At 52.8% G+C, this 13,334-nt stretch overlaps 2 protein-coding genes and 1 pseudogene across 5 annotated transcripts in view; 1 reads left to right on the top strand and 2 right to left on the bottom strand.

Annotated features, from left to right (window-relative positions):
- The first annotated feature begins 266 nt into the window (after positions 1-266).
- On the top strand, positions 267-3,313 carry LOC147140284 (E3 SUMO-protein ligase EGR2-like; annotated as a pseudogene). Its single transcript, XR_015088550.1, has 2 exons — positions 267-897; positions 2,479-3,313. The product of XR_015088550.1 is annotated as an E3 SUMO-protein ligase EGR2-like (transcript).
- A 118-nt stretch (positions 3,314-3,431) lies between these two features.
- On the bottom strand, positions 3,432-5,917 carry LOC147140283 (2-aminoethanethiol dioxygenase-like). The gene has a single exon (XM_086044343.1). It carries the CDS (start codon positions 5,421-5,423, stop codon positions 4,704-4,706), a length of 720 nt encoding a protein of 239 aa, XP_085900469.1. The 5' UTR covers positions 5,424-5,917; the 3' UTR covers positions 3,432-4,703.
- A 1,101-nt stretch (positions 5,918-7,018) lies between these two features.
- Positions 7,019-13,334, bottom strand: part of sptbn1 (spectrin, beta, non-erythrocytic 1) — a 58,906-nt gene continuing 52,590 nt past the window's right edge. For all 3 annotated transcript variants that reach the window (XM_086044335.1, XM_086044337.1, XM_086044336.1), the window contains 4 exons: positions 10,820-11,028; positions 9,711-9,884; positions 9,330-9,372; positions 7,019-9,092 (listed from right to left, as the gene is read on the bottom strand). In XM_086044335.1, the coding sequence (XP_085900461.1) occupies positions 8,835-9,092; positions 9,330-9,372; positions 9,711-9,884; positions 10,820-11,028 (684 nt within the window). In that variant the 3' untranslated portion in view covers positions 7,019-8,834. The remainder of the gene's footprint in view (positions 9,093-9,329; positions 9,373-9,710; positions 9,885-10,819; positions 11,029-13,334) is intronic.

Below are 13,334 nucleotides of genomic sequence, written 5' to 3'. Positions count from 1 at the left end.
AGCCGCACGCAGGATTTCCCGAGTGGGGCTTTTTCATGGGCTGTCACGATGAGCTCGGTAATGAGCTCCCTCGAGCGCGTGTCCGCATTTGTCGTGAAACAAGAGGATGAAGACAGACAAGAAGCGCAAACAAAGGCGCAAGACGGAGATGAAGCCGGTAAGCTTTGGGCGCCAAAAAATCCGCCATGTCTGCCGCTTGACGACGCCCGAGTGAAGTGTTGTCCTGAACTTACCTTGACCTGCCTGCCTGTCTGTCTGTCTTTCGCGCATCCAGGTGAGCGTCCCCTCGCGCACTACGTGGCGACTTTCCGCGCGCTCCCCGCGCGGGTGGACGTGGACGCAGGAGGAGCGTGGAGAGACGCGGTGGGCGTGGTCAGCGCGGACGTCGCCTCACCTGCAGCGTCGACCGACGTCATGGCGCACGGCCCGCCCGACGTCAGCCACATGTACGCGCCTGCCTACGCGCACGCGCACACGCACCTGCACCCGGCCCCGCCCTCGCCGTACTCGTGCGGCGGTGACGTGTACCAGGACCCGTCCAATGCGGGTTACCTGGCCGCGCCTACCCGCGGCGCGGTGGCCTATCACGCGGCTCCCGCCTACAACTCGGCGCCAAAAGCCCCGCTCGTGGCGGACTACGGAGTCGGGGGAGTGTACCCCCCCCAGACGTCCTTCCCGGACCGGAAGTCGGTGGCCGCGTACGCCTTGGACTCGCTCCGCGTGGCCCCCCCCGCTCACCCCCCTCAACACCATCCGCAATTTCACCCTGGGCGCGCCGCCACCGCCGCCGCCGCCTCCTGCGCCAATGATGGCGATGCCGATGCCGGTGACGACTTCCGCCGCTGTGGAGGGGCCGCTCACTGCCGCCTTCCCGGCCCACCACAACCTCCCGCTCAGGTACGGACCGAAAACTCACATTATGCCCTGGGTCAAACTCGAGGCCCGCGGGCCCGATCTGGCCCGATCTGGCCCGATCTGGCCCGATCTGGCCCGATCTGGCCCGATCTGGCCCTCCGTCTCCTTTCACGCGGCCCACAAAAAGCTTTCCAAAGGAAAATTTCCCCACCGGGGGATCAATCAAGGCATTCTTATGTTCTACGCAGGCCCACTAGTCAAAACAAGGCATTCTGATGAATGTTGCCTTTGTGGAATAGGAGTTAAGCAGCAAAATCCACCTGCTTTTGTCCAACTTGGGGGGGGGCGACCATTTTCTCAGCTGCTGTCGACTGAGAATGACATCACAGTCGCTCGGGGCTCAGGTAACGAGCAATCACGGCTCAGCTTCAGAAAACAGGTGAGCTGCGATCGCTCGTTGCCCGAGCAACTCTGATGTCGTTTTCAGTCGACAGAAGTGACAAAATGGCCGCCCCCTGAGATGGGAAAAAAAAAAAAAAAGGGGTGGATTTTGCTGCTTAACTCCTATTCCTGCTTGACTCCTATTCCACAAACGCAACATTCATCAGAATGCCTTGTTTGGACTAGCGGAGACGCATAGAACATATTATTGCAAAGAATTTTCGGGGGTCCGCTTTAACTAACGGACGTCACGGCTAGCGATGCGTTTTTGGAAGAATGCCACACCTTAAAAATGGCATCACGTGCATGTGATGAGACGCACGGCACATAAAAAGCAATAGCTTCCGTAGTAAGTATTGTTGCTTTTCAGCGCACACTAATTTAGCGTCGACTAAGTCACACTTGTCAAAATTGATGACATCATCAAGTTCCTAAAAAGAAGGTCAGATTGAGGCCGGCCGGCCATGTTGCAGTCAGCCATACCCGAAGTCCAGGTGTGCATGCGCGAATGAGTTTTGGCGTGCTGTTGCACCCCTTATGAGCACCAAAAACAACTTTGTGGACGTGCGTGTCCAATTTCAAAGATGAATTTCACGAGAGCGGCATTATCAGACGATTCCAGTGAGATCATTTTGCTGTGATAAATATTCACAAGGTGATCAGCGCACCAATTGCTAAAGGTCCACCGTGCCGCACCCGTTTTTCACGGATCATGTCTTTTTAAAATTGATCATGTTTACAGATCGTTTGGGTGGAAAGTGCCGCGGTGGGCTTTTTCAAGAGTCAAGAGTCAAGAGCCAAAACGCCGGACACTTTCTTTCACAGTGAAATGCCATCGAAATAAGCCTTGCTCTAGTGCCGAAAATTGCATTTGTGGAATAAGAGGGAGGCGGATCGGTCCATTCATTTTCATCAATAACCTTCATTTTGTCCTGTTGCGCCGCCTGCCCGCCGTCGACGTCAAAGTGCCCCGGCGGGCCTTGCGTCGCCCACGTCCCGTGAGCAAACCGTTGAGCTGTGAGGTTTGCGGCGCGAGCCCAGGGCACTTTGACGTCCGCGTCATGGCTCGCGCGAGGCGACGGCGTCACGCCCAGGAGACAACCGCCATTTCTTATTTGCATGCATTTCAATGGGGAAGGTCGCACGCAGTGACGCGGGGTGTGCTCGCTCGCCCCCTCTCAGGCCCATCGCGCGCCCGCGCAAGTACCCGTGCCGGCCCAGCAAGACGCCCGTGCACCAGCGGCCGTACGCGTGCCCGGCCGAGGGCTGCGAGCGCCGCTTCTCGCGCTCCGACGAGCTGAGCCGCCACCTGCGCATCCACACGGGCCACAAGCCCTTCCAGTGCCGCATCTGCATGCGCGCCTTCGGCCGCAGCGACCACCTGACCACGCACGTGCGCACGCACACCGGCGAGAAGCCCTTCTCCTGCGACACCTGCGGCAGGAAGTTTGCGCGCAGCGACGAGCGGCGGCGCCACGTCAACGTGCACCTGAGGGCCAGGGACAGGAAAGGCCCCGCCCCCTGATGAGGACGATGACGGCTGCAAAAACAACTCAGGGAGTCGACAGAAGCGCAAAACATTATTTGCGACGTCGTCACGACACCAGCCCCATTAGGACAATTACTGTGAAATGAATAAATAAGACACGATCTTGTGATTGGAGGGTCGGGAATGATCAATGATTGTGAGGGTGACTGCGTTTACAATCGTTGATCCTTCCCAACTTGCCAATGACGGGCAGGAATGGGGGTGTGGGTTAGAAGAGCGTCCCAGAAAAGGGGCGTGGTCGGGGAGTGACATCTCTCTCTCTCACACACACACACACACACACACACACACACACACACACCAACGCTTGAAACGGTCACTTTTATGAATGATAAATGATGTTTCTTTTTTGTCTTTTTCTACCCAGAGCCCGCCGACAAAATGTTCTTTGAAAAGTCCATTTTTGTGTACAACATGTTTGACGCTTTGTGCTCCAAACAAATAAAAGCCGCCACTCGCTGCTCTTAACATGCATCTTGTAGTTCTTCAGCGCTCAAAAGGTGGCAACAGCGCCAGGCTCGCTGCTGAAGCCAACACAAACAACGGATCGTGTGGACAATCGAGTCGACGCAAAACGCTCAACACGTCGAGTGTCTAGTCATGTTTATTAGGAGTCGGGATTCATTTTGATTAGCTTTTACATTGAAATGTTGCAAAGTTGACAAGGCCACCGCGGTGCAAACTCTTCACATTTGCATCATGGCGCTTCCAAGTAGATGTCGCGATCGCTATCCACGTGACGTCCTGTCAGTCAAGCGCGCCCGCCAGCTGCGAGCCGGCATCGCCGCCGTCCGCGGCAGCCGTTCGCAACCGGGCGTGCGGCACCGAACCCAATTTCGCTACCAGTCATTTGTCCTCCTTCAACTAAATCCGCCAGCCACGTACAGCGGACAGGCACAACAAGTCCGCGTGCCCTTGCGCCATCGGGCACAAGAAAGCATTGAGCTGTCACTTTGCCTTCAACCAAACAGCACGCTCGAAAATACTTCATCGGTCGGTTGGAGCTTGACTTACGAGAGTACTTCAGTCGCTACTCTCCGACCAAGTTTCTCACTCGGCTGACTCGTACATCAAAACGGGACGAATTGACATTGTCGTATTTTGAAATCCAAAAAAACGGCCCTGCAATTGATACAAACTGAAGTGCTTTTTAATCAGACATAATCGTCATATTTGTGCGCGCCTTTAAGAGGCGCGGCCTGGCAACTGACGTCAGAAGACACCATTAGTCTGCGTGTCATCCGGGCACCAGTTGTGGTCGACATCAGGCCCATTGCAGCCCACCGCGGTGCACTTGCTAATAGATCATTAGCCACAAACGCTAACTCAATTTAGTTGTCAGTGCGCCGAAAAGGCCTTCTGGGGCTAGGCGGCGCACGTCGTGCGTTTGTGCAGACGGGAGCGCGCGACACGTCTCCCGTCACAAATTCCAACACTACGCGACACCGAGAGCGGGTTTTGATTTGCGCTCCATCGCCAACAAAAAGGCTTACGGTAGGGCATTACACTACTTCGACAGGACTTTCATTGTTGCACTGTTTTCCACTTCAATCGACTGGCAGCAAATCTTAAATTCGTCTAACTCCAATTATGGCTCACTACTTGACCAACGTAAGTTAGGGCTCCCGTAAGTCAAGACGTCAATGTACCGAAACCCGCTTTTGTGGAAGTTTTGTTACACTTATTTAAAATGTGCGCCCGGCTCAATGAAAGCTCGGCAGACGTCGCTTATGTAGGCTGCAACTTGTCAATCGGTGGCAAGCAGCAAGCAGCAAGCAGCAAGCAGGTCTTTCGTCGCTTCATCACTGGCAGGAGGCGAAGCGTCCGGCCGGGGCGCTTCGACGTCACATTCGGGACGTCAGAGGCGAACTTCGGGGCCCTGGTAGGCTTCGGTCCCGCACCAGAACGACACGGGCTGCGCGATCTCCATGAGCCAGACTTCGCGCTCGTGCGGCTCTCGGGGCTCGGGCCCCTGCAGCACCCGGAAGTAGTGGCAGTCGCGTCCGTCGTCCGGGTCGTAGGGCGGCGCCAGGACGTCCAGGAAGGCGGCGGCTCCGTCCACGGCTTCGATCTGGTGTAGGTTGTCGCGGTCTGGCGCGAGCACGCAAGGCTCGCTGGCTTCCGTGTACTCGGCGCTGGAACGCAGCACCGAGCGGCGCACGGCGCCCACTTGCGGCCGCCCAAGCCGCAAGTGGGCCGCTTGCTTGTCCAGGCTGTCGAAGCAGCTGACGCGCAGCTTTCCGTACAAGACTTTGAGCACGCCGTGCATGCCCGGGTGGTCGTGCAGGGGGATGCGGGCGCCGCTCTTGAGGATGAACACGCCCATGCTAAAGTGCTCCGTCTCGCAGATGTGCATGTACGTGACCGGAGGGGCGGCGCGGGAGGGGGGCGAGCCGCAGCCGGTGGCGGGCGGCAGCAGTTGGAGGTCGGCGGCTCGCGCCTGGCTCATGAGGCCCAGCAACTGCTGGTGCTTGTCGGGGAAGGCGTGAGGCGGTTGGCGGAAGGTGACGAGCGCCTGCCGCGCGATCCTCTGCACCAACGAGCTCGACACCATCGCGGGACCCTCTCGCGCTTTCATCGCCAGCTAGCTAGCTAGCTAGCTAGCTGCTCCCTATGCTTTGCTAGCACCCGAGATCGTTTATTTCACCGACACAGCTCACTACCGTCCATCAAAACTTAACTGGCCGACAGTGACTACAGTACTTGAAGCCTTTAAGTAACGAGAAGTAGTTAACAAACGAAACGCACTTGACTTACGTTCAGGTGCTGCGCGTGTCAACTACAAGCTGCAGTTAGACCAGGCAATCGCATGAGTGTGAGTGAACGTCTCTCTCTCTCTCTCTCTCTCATTGGCACTCGTCTTTGTTTCCGCTTCTAGCAGACTTCCGTTCGTCACGTGATAGTTTTGTGTTCGAAAACGTTGTGGGAAAACAAGTCACAAAGTTAGAATACAAAACTCAATACGGCGTGATGTGTTGTACACATTACCAGAGAAGCATGTAAAACTTTAAGTAAGTCATAAATAAACGTCAGCCAAGTTGGCGCGCATCCGTTAGCACCCGGTGCATTGTGGGATATGCGGTCGCTTGACACCGCCAATGACATTCTCACAGCCTTGACATTCACTACAATACCCAGCATGTCTTTCCGCGAAGACGTGCGTCTTGTAAATTATTACTTTTTTTTGTTTTGGAGAAAAACATATCATTATGACTTGTTTTTCTTCAGTAAAGTTCCAAAATTCTTATTTAGTAAAGGCACTTTCAATCTAATTCTATTACGATTTTCTTCCCTCGAAGAAATTCTTTAACCGATTAGTTTTTTTCCGACACAAACATACAACTAGTTTCTTATATTAGAAGAATTTTCCGTTATAATATAAGGAGGAATTAAAATGCAGTGTTGAACTATTTATCCCCCCCCCCCACAAACAAACAGCAAGAAACCCTACTCTTATGGCTGTTTTGCATTAAAAATAGAAAATTCTGTTATTGTTGTCCAATCAAGACTTTTATGAAAGTAATTCATTATTGGTCATACAGTTCTTGCTCTATTACTACTTTTCCCCTCCAAAATACAATTCTAACCTCGTGAATTCAGTTTTTTCCCCCTTGGAATAAACAACTATCTATTTTAGTATTATCCTTACAGTATTTTATTCAAGAAGCTAAGATAGCAAGTTGCTGTCACTTCTGCATGAATGTTTCCATATTTCTATGCTGATTCGATATTTGTGGCCCTCATGAATACACAGAATGCAGGCTCTCCTCATCCTCAGCGTGTGACATCACAGGTCCTCATTAGCACTTGTTGACAACAGCAGACTGCACACACAAACGCACTCACACACACACACACACACACACACACACACACATACTGCTGATGACAAACATTTGGTGATTCATGGCCCTAATCAACACAAAACCCAAACCAAATGTTGCGAGCTGACGTGTTGCAATGCGCTCGCCAACTGGCAACAAATGACAGAAATGATGAAACAAAGACCAAACCTGCATTAAAGCATTCCTTAAAAGACGGTCGGTCCATGTACTTTCGAAATTCGAAACATGGAAACGTCAGCGTTCAAGTGTGGACGCGCAAACTGTTGATGTTTCGACATCAACGGGGACAGGAAGTGATGTCGCCAGTTGCAAGAAACACAAAGTGAGCTTTTGTTTTAAAAGCATTTTAATGGCTTTTTGCATTTATGTAACAGACAGAGAGAGCGATAGAGAGAAAGAGACAGAAAGAGGAGTGGGAGGAGATGGGGAGGAAAGGGGGGGGTCTACAGGTGCACATCCAACTAGCAGTGACCCCCTCGCAACCCCTCAACACACCGCGCAAACCCCCGTCGTGGCAATCGTGCAGGATGAACTAACGACGTATCGGTGCCGGTTACTACGGTTACGGTGACCACGGCGCGCAGACGCGCTAGAGATAGAGAGAGAGAAATAAAGTGTCAGTCAGCTGTGGGAAAACAAGCGCACCTGAAAGCCAGGCTGCCTCTCATTGGCTGCTTTGTTACCAGGCGGACTAGGAACTTGTCCTGGTCAGCGCTTCATTGGACGACAGGAGAGAGAGAGAGAGTGAGAGAGAGAGGGAGAGAGAGAGAAAAGGACAGAAAGAAAAGCCAAAGAAAAAGCAAGCGACCATCAAAAAGCGCCAAGTGACTTTAGTGTTTCTAAATGTGATGAGAAGAAGAAGAAGAAGATGACGTTTTGAAAGGCCAGCACACGTCAGGAAGATCGACATTCTCTTAAATTGTATTCTTCCTTCATTGACAAAGTTTCAATCCATCAAGCAGATTAGTAGAGGCGGGAATACGGCAGATTAGTTTTTCTTATACACAACTTGTACATATTCAGGAATTAAGATTAAAACCTGGACTAAATCCGGTCTCAACAAGGATTACATCCGGGACAGAACCAGAACTGGACTCGACAAGGACCAAAGCTGGATTGAAGCGGTACTCAAACCAGAATTGGATCAAACGTGGGTTCAATTGGGACTAAACAAGGATCAAACCAGGACCGGACCAAACGAGGGCTCAATCCGGTATGCAGATTAAAAGTAGGATTGAGAAGAGGTTGCATTCTTTTGTTTGTTTTTTTGTCTTCTACACAACTTGTACAGACGCCTCATAAGACAAGCAAGACCAAGAGCGGCCAAACAGGATGGCCATGAAAGCGCCACACAACGGGACCACTCAAAAACCTTCAACAAGCTCACATCCAGTGGGCTCAATCGGGCCCAACGCCGCTACAAAACAAGGACCGTAACTGGAGTCAAGTTGGACGAAACAAGGCGTTCAACTGGAGTGGACCAAACCTGGATTAAATATGGTCTGACCGATGATTACATCTGGACCAAATCAGGAGCAAACCTGGACTAAATCAGACCTGGACCAAATCCTGGAATAAATAAGGATCAAGTCCAGACTGAACCGGGAGCAAACCTAGATGAAAGCCGGTTATAAACAACGATCCAATCTGTCTCGAGCCAGAAGTGGACCAAATCAGGATTAAACATGGCTTCAAGCAGCAATACTGGACTGCCCCAGGATTCGACCAGAACGAAACCCCAACTGCACAAACAAGCAAAAAGCAGGACTACAGCTCTGAGCCGGGGCGGATTGTTGTTTAGGCACAGAGTGGACGCTTTCGGCTGGCTCCGAGGGACGCACTGGAGTGGCTCGCGTCGGAAGAAGACCAAGAGGAGGAGGAGGAGGAGGAGGAGGAGGAGGAGGAGGAAAAGCGTCCGGACGGCTAAAAGTGGGAAAGTTACACGAGACTAACGTGGTTATTGTTACGATTTTGTCTTCATAGTTGACGTTTTTATGAGTACGAGCGGCGTAAAATCGAGAGGGTCGGGTCGACACGGTAACGGCCCCCAGGCGACCGGGAACGAGCCGATCAGCACCGGAGGGACCAACGGGAGCAGGGAGAGGAAGAAGAGCAAGGGGGAAAGACGAGTTAGTCGTCGGCCTTTATTTCTTCTTGCTGAAGAGACTGAAGCGTTTCTCTTTGTCTTTGTCGCGCTTGCCCGGGCTGGACTCGGCCGCCGCCGCCGCCGCCTCGGCCGAAGCCGAGGTGGGCACGGTGGCCGAGCGCCCCGCCGAGGCCGGCATGGTGTGGGCGCGGCCGGCGGAGGCGGGCGCCGGCGTGCTGTGGCTGCTCGGCGTCACTTCGCCCTTCTCGCCCAAAATGGCCGCCGAGATGGCGGAGATCCACGAGTTCATCTCCTCCTGCGCCGCAAAAAAACATCACCGACCGCGTTAGCATTCGCTCCACTTCTTGCGTTGCACCGACTGCACCGTCGTGCAAAGTGACCAACAAGGGTTACACCGGGGCTAAACCCGGATCGGCCTTGATCCACCCGGGATTCCGCTCGGCTTGAGCGGTACAAAAGCGGGCGCGGACCGGGATCGAACCGCATTTGAAAAAGGATCGAACGGGGCTCGAAAAAGAGTCACTGTACTCACATCGTCTTTGGCTTGGAAGAGATACTCGTTGCCGTCCGTGACTCTGCGGTGAGCAAAGACAGGACACCACAAATCAGACACATCGCAGGCCCGCGGAGTGGCCTTCGATCAAAGACGACACGCCGAAGCCGGCACGGATTGAATGCAAGGCGCATGGGAGACGCGTTGAAGAAAATGCGCATTGAATCGATTGGAAAGATGCGTCAAAATAAAGCCACATTGAATCGCAAACATGTCGACTCCAAGGCGCGTTCATTGAAAGACGCGTGTCAAATCAAAGACTCGAATTAGTCCTTCGTCAAGAAGGCGCCGACTCCAAATGCGTGTTGCTTGAAAGGCGTGTTAGATCAAAGGCACGTTGCTCGTTGGCGGCGGACTGACTTGAGCTTGAAGACGTGCTTCTTCTTCTTGTATCCCAGCGCCACCTCGCAGGCGGCGTCCTTGAGGGCGACGGGGATCTCGCCGTGGTACGGGATGCCCTGCGCGGCGCTCTTGTGGTCCTTGTAGAAGCCCAACTCCTGCTGGTTGAGCACGCACAAGACGTGGTGCCACGACCTGCCGGCGGGCGGACAGCGCAACGGTCACAAGGCCGGCACGCGGTCGCAGCGGCCAACGCTAGGGGGCGCCGCCGTCAGACACTCACATCAGCTCAAGTCCTGCCCCCCGACCCATTCGCCTTCTTAAAATAACGCCTCGCCTCGGTTGTGAAAATACTACAAGTATGTTACATGTTCACATCGCCCCCCGCCTTTTCATTCATTTGAAGAAGCAATTGGCTCGACAAATTATTGCACTATTTGAGGTTTCTCACTGACGCTAGCTAAATGGATTCATTGTCAACTAAAAAAGGTCCATGAAACCATTTTAAAAAGCAGCAATTAAGTCAATTGTTTTTTTGTCACTTTTGGGCTTAGTTGCTCAATTGATGTACCGTTCATTAAAAACAAAACCCGAAACACGCAATTAACAATTGTCATTTACTGAATTAAGTAAGCGGCTAACTGATATTGTGTGAATACGTTTTTGCTTTACTTTTCCAAATGGCTAATTGATTTGTTGCAAATGCAATGTGAAGTGATCTGTAAAACCAACAACAGGTATCCGGTGGTACTTTGACGAGCGATCTTAATTCCGTCTGTTCGCAAGCTCATCTCTCAAATCAACTTTCCTCGTGGAAGTTGCCAACCAAAAATATTTGCAACGCGCTTTTAACAACAACAAAACAAAAGCACGCCACGGGAGTGCAGCTCACAAAAGCGTCAGTAAATAGAATGTAAAGATTCAAAACCGATGTCTCGGTTCAGAGGCGATTGGGCCACTTTCTGCGGCCACCAGGGGGCAGTGGAAAACAACAGGAAGCGGCCGCATTTTGCACAAACAGACAGACGCCTTGCATTGTGTTCCAACGGGCGGGCGTCCTTTGAAGGCTTCTCATTTCCTGGAGGAATTGAGGCGAGTTTGCTCTGCGTGTTAGCATGAAGCTAAAGTACCTGCTGGACGCCTTCTTGTTGTGGCCCTCCCACTCGTGCTTGCGGTGCAGGAAGCCTTCCATCTGCGAGCTGGCCGACGGCGCCTCCTGCTGGCCGGCCGCCGGCAGCGTGGCCGCCAGCTGGCCGGCTTTGGTCTTGCGGGCGGCCGCCGGGGACCCCGCCGGGCTGGCCTCGGACAGGCCGTTCACCGCCGGGCCCGCGCCGTCCTCCTGGAAACACAGCCGCAGCGTCAGGGCCGAGGGAGGCGAGGAGGAGGAGGAGGAGGAGGAGGATTAGCAGCAAGATCAGAACGATTGGCTTGTTTTGGGGAGTCCAAGCGACGGCATGCAGAGCCAGCGCAGAGCCAGCGCAGAGCCAGCGCAGAGCCAGCGCAGAGCCAGCGCAGAGCCAGCGCAGAGCCAGCGCAGAGCCAGCGCAGAGCCAGCGCAGAGCCAGCGCAGAGCCAGCGCAGCACGATCCCGGCGTTGCCGCCGAGACGGGCCAAACGTGGGCACCAAAGATCCCGAAGCTTGCGCGTGGGACAACGTGGAGCCCTGGACCCTTCCTGCTTGAACGGCGGATTCATCCACCTCGACTTCGGCTTCAATCCGGGATTAGTCCTGCGCCATTCGCAAGTAATTACTGAATGAATCCAAGTTGAATTCATTCGGGTTCAATTCCAGTTGAGGACTGACTTGTTTGGGTTGTTTTTACTGGTTCAAGCAAGGATTAGTCCAGTCCCGGTTTAGTCCCCGTCCAGTTCACGTTAAGTCAATGTTTGGAATCATTCAAGTTTAGTCCCATTTGAACTCATTCTCTGCCATCCATTGACCAACTGACTTGTCTTTCCACAGTCCAGCCATTCAATCCGTGGAATTTTTCTCTCTCGCGTTTTTTCAAACGTTAGGGGAAAAGAGGCTCTGAAAATGTCTGGCGGTGAATGAGTTCATCAAGATTTATTCCAGTCCCGTCTTTGTCTAGGCACGGTCCACATCCTTTTTAGTTGTGCTCCATTTATGGTCAAGGATGGGATGAGTCCATCTTTGAGGTTTTAATCCCAGTTTATTGATCATGAGGTGATGCTTCGATTCTAGCTGAGGTTTAAACCTTGTCCAGGCCTGATTTGATCCTGCTTTATAATCCATTGGCTCCGGTTGAATCCTGCAATTCAGTCCAGGTTTGATTAGAAAAACCGCAGAGCAGAGCAGAGCAGCTGAAGAAAAAGTTTCCGTCGTTGAAGACGACAAAGGAGAAGGAGGCGCGTGAGTAGCTCAGGCAGCCACGTCATGCAAGGCGGCAAAACCATCTCAAACAATCAAATCCCACTCAATGCAATTGCTTGGAACCACACCACACCACACCACACCACACCACGGCCACGCCCACGCCAAGCCGGTGCCAATCCACCCGTCGGTCGCTTTGTTACCACGCGAAGCGCTCGGCTCGTCGCTTGCCGAGCGGTCCTGCTTCCGGCACTCGTCCCCAAAGCTTCCCGAAGGCCAACCCGGACGAGCTCCGGCAGGCTTGCTGGCAACTCGTCCTGCGAGTGGCGCCGTCGCGCCCGAGCGCGCCTCCGCTTGCCGCTCAGTAACGACGGCAACGGCCGCCCGGCTCCCAAAGTGCCGCGCGAGCGGCCGGCGAGCCACCCGGCGTGTCGTCTCGTCTCTTGCCATTGGCGGGAGAAGCGCTCAAGAGGACGGACGCTTCGGCACGATTATTACCGCTGAGCAACGGTCATCAGTCGTTGCGCTTTACCGCCAACTAAACTCATGTTTCTCATGGTCTCATTGATAGTAGCTAACGGAGAGTTAGGACTGACTACGGCTCATTCCAAGCTCATGTTTCCGACTAACTCACGGAGCGATTCCTGCTCAAACTTGCGGCTCTGGCGATTGGACGAGTCAGGCGGCAAGCGAGTTTGCATCGTGACCGATTGCACAAAGTGTCACGAGACACTCTGGAGGAAAACAAACAGCAATTCTTAACGGCGCTAGCAAGGTTTCAGAAGTGGAATATTTTCTGGACGGTTCAGTTTTTTTCCTCTTCTTATTCTTCTTATGACTGAAGAAGAAAAAAAAGCATCAACACCAAAGAGTTGAATGTGTTCAAATGAGACAAAGCGAAATGAGATGTTGCTGTGAAATGACAAGACGGATCTCGATTTGACGTACGACCGATTGCATGAAGCTTCTGTTCAACATGCGCGGCGGCTACAAACTATCGGGACGCCTCGGAACCGTTTTCAAAGGGGGGGAAAAAAAAAAAAAGAAGTGTACACGAAACACTTTTTTTGTACGCCTCCGGTTAACATCCATTTGTCACTTATTTGAAAGGACAGAAATGCTGCATGACAAAATTCATTCAATGTCTGTTTCAAAAGAAGAAAAACACACTTAGATTTCATTGACTTTTTTTCTTTTCTAACCAAACGTGTTGCTGTAAAACTCCTTAGTTGCTCCTAAAAATGTAAAAGGAAGAAGGACCACCCCCGCCCTCAAAAACCAAAAAAGAAGCTTTTCATCAGACCGCGACATAC

Source organism: Filicampus tigris, chromosome 11 (assembly GCF_054856515.1).
Source record: "Filicampus tigris isolate MCC_2025a chromosome 11, RoL_Ftig_1.0, whole genome shotgun sequence".
Taxonomy (NCBI): Eukaryota; Metazoa; Chordata; class Actinopteri; order Syngnathiformes; family Syngnathidae; genus Filicampus; species Filicampus tigris.
This window is presented reverse-complemented; position numbering and strand designations above follow the sequence as displayed.

Bases quoted from the DNA above. Each gene is read 5' to 3' on its own strand.
- LOC147140283 (XM_086044343.1), bottom strand. From the start codon at position 5,423: ATGAAAGCGCGAGAGGGTCCCGCGATGGTGTCGAGCTCGTTGGTGCAG.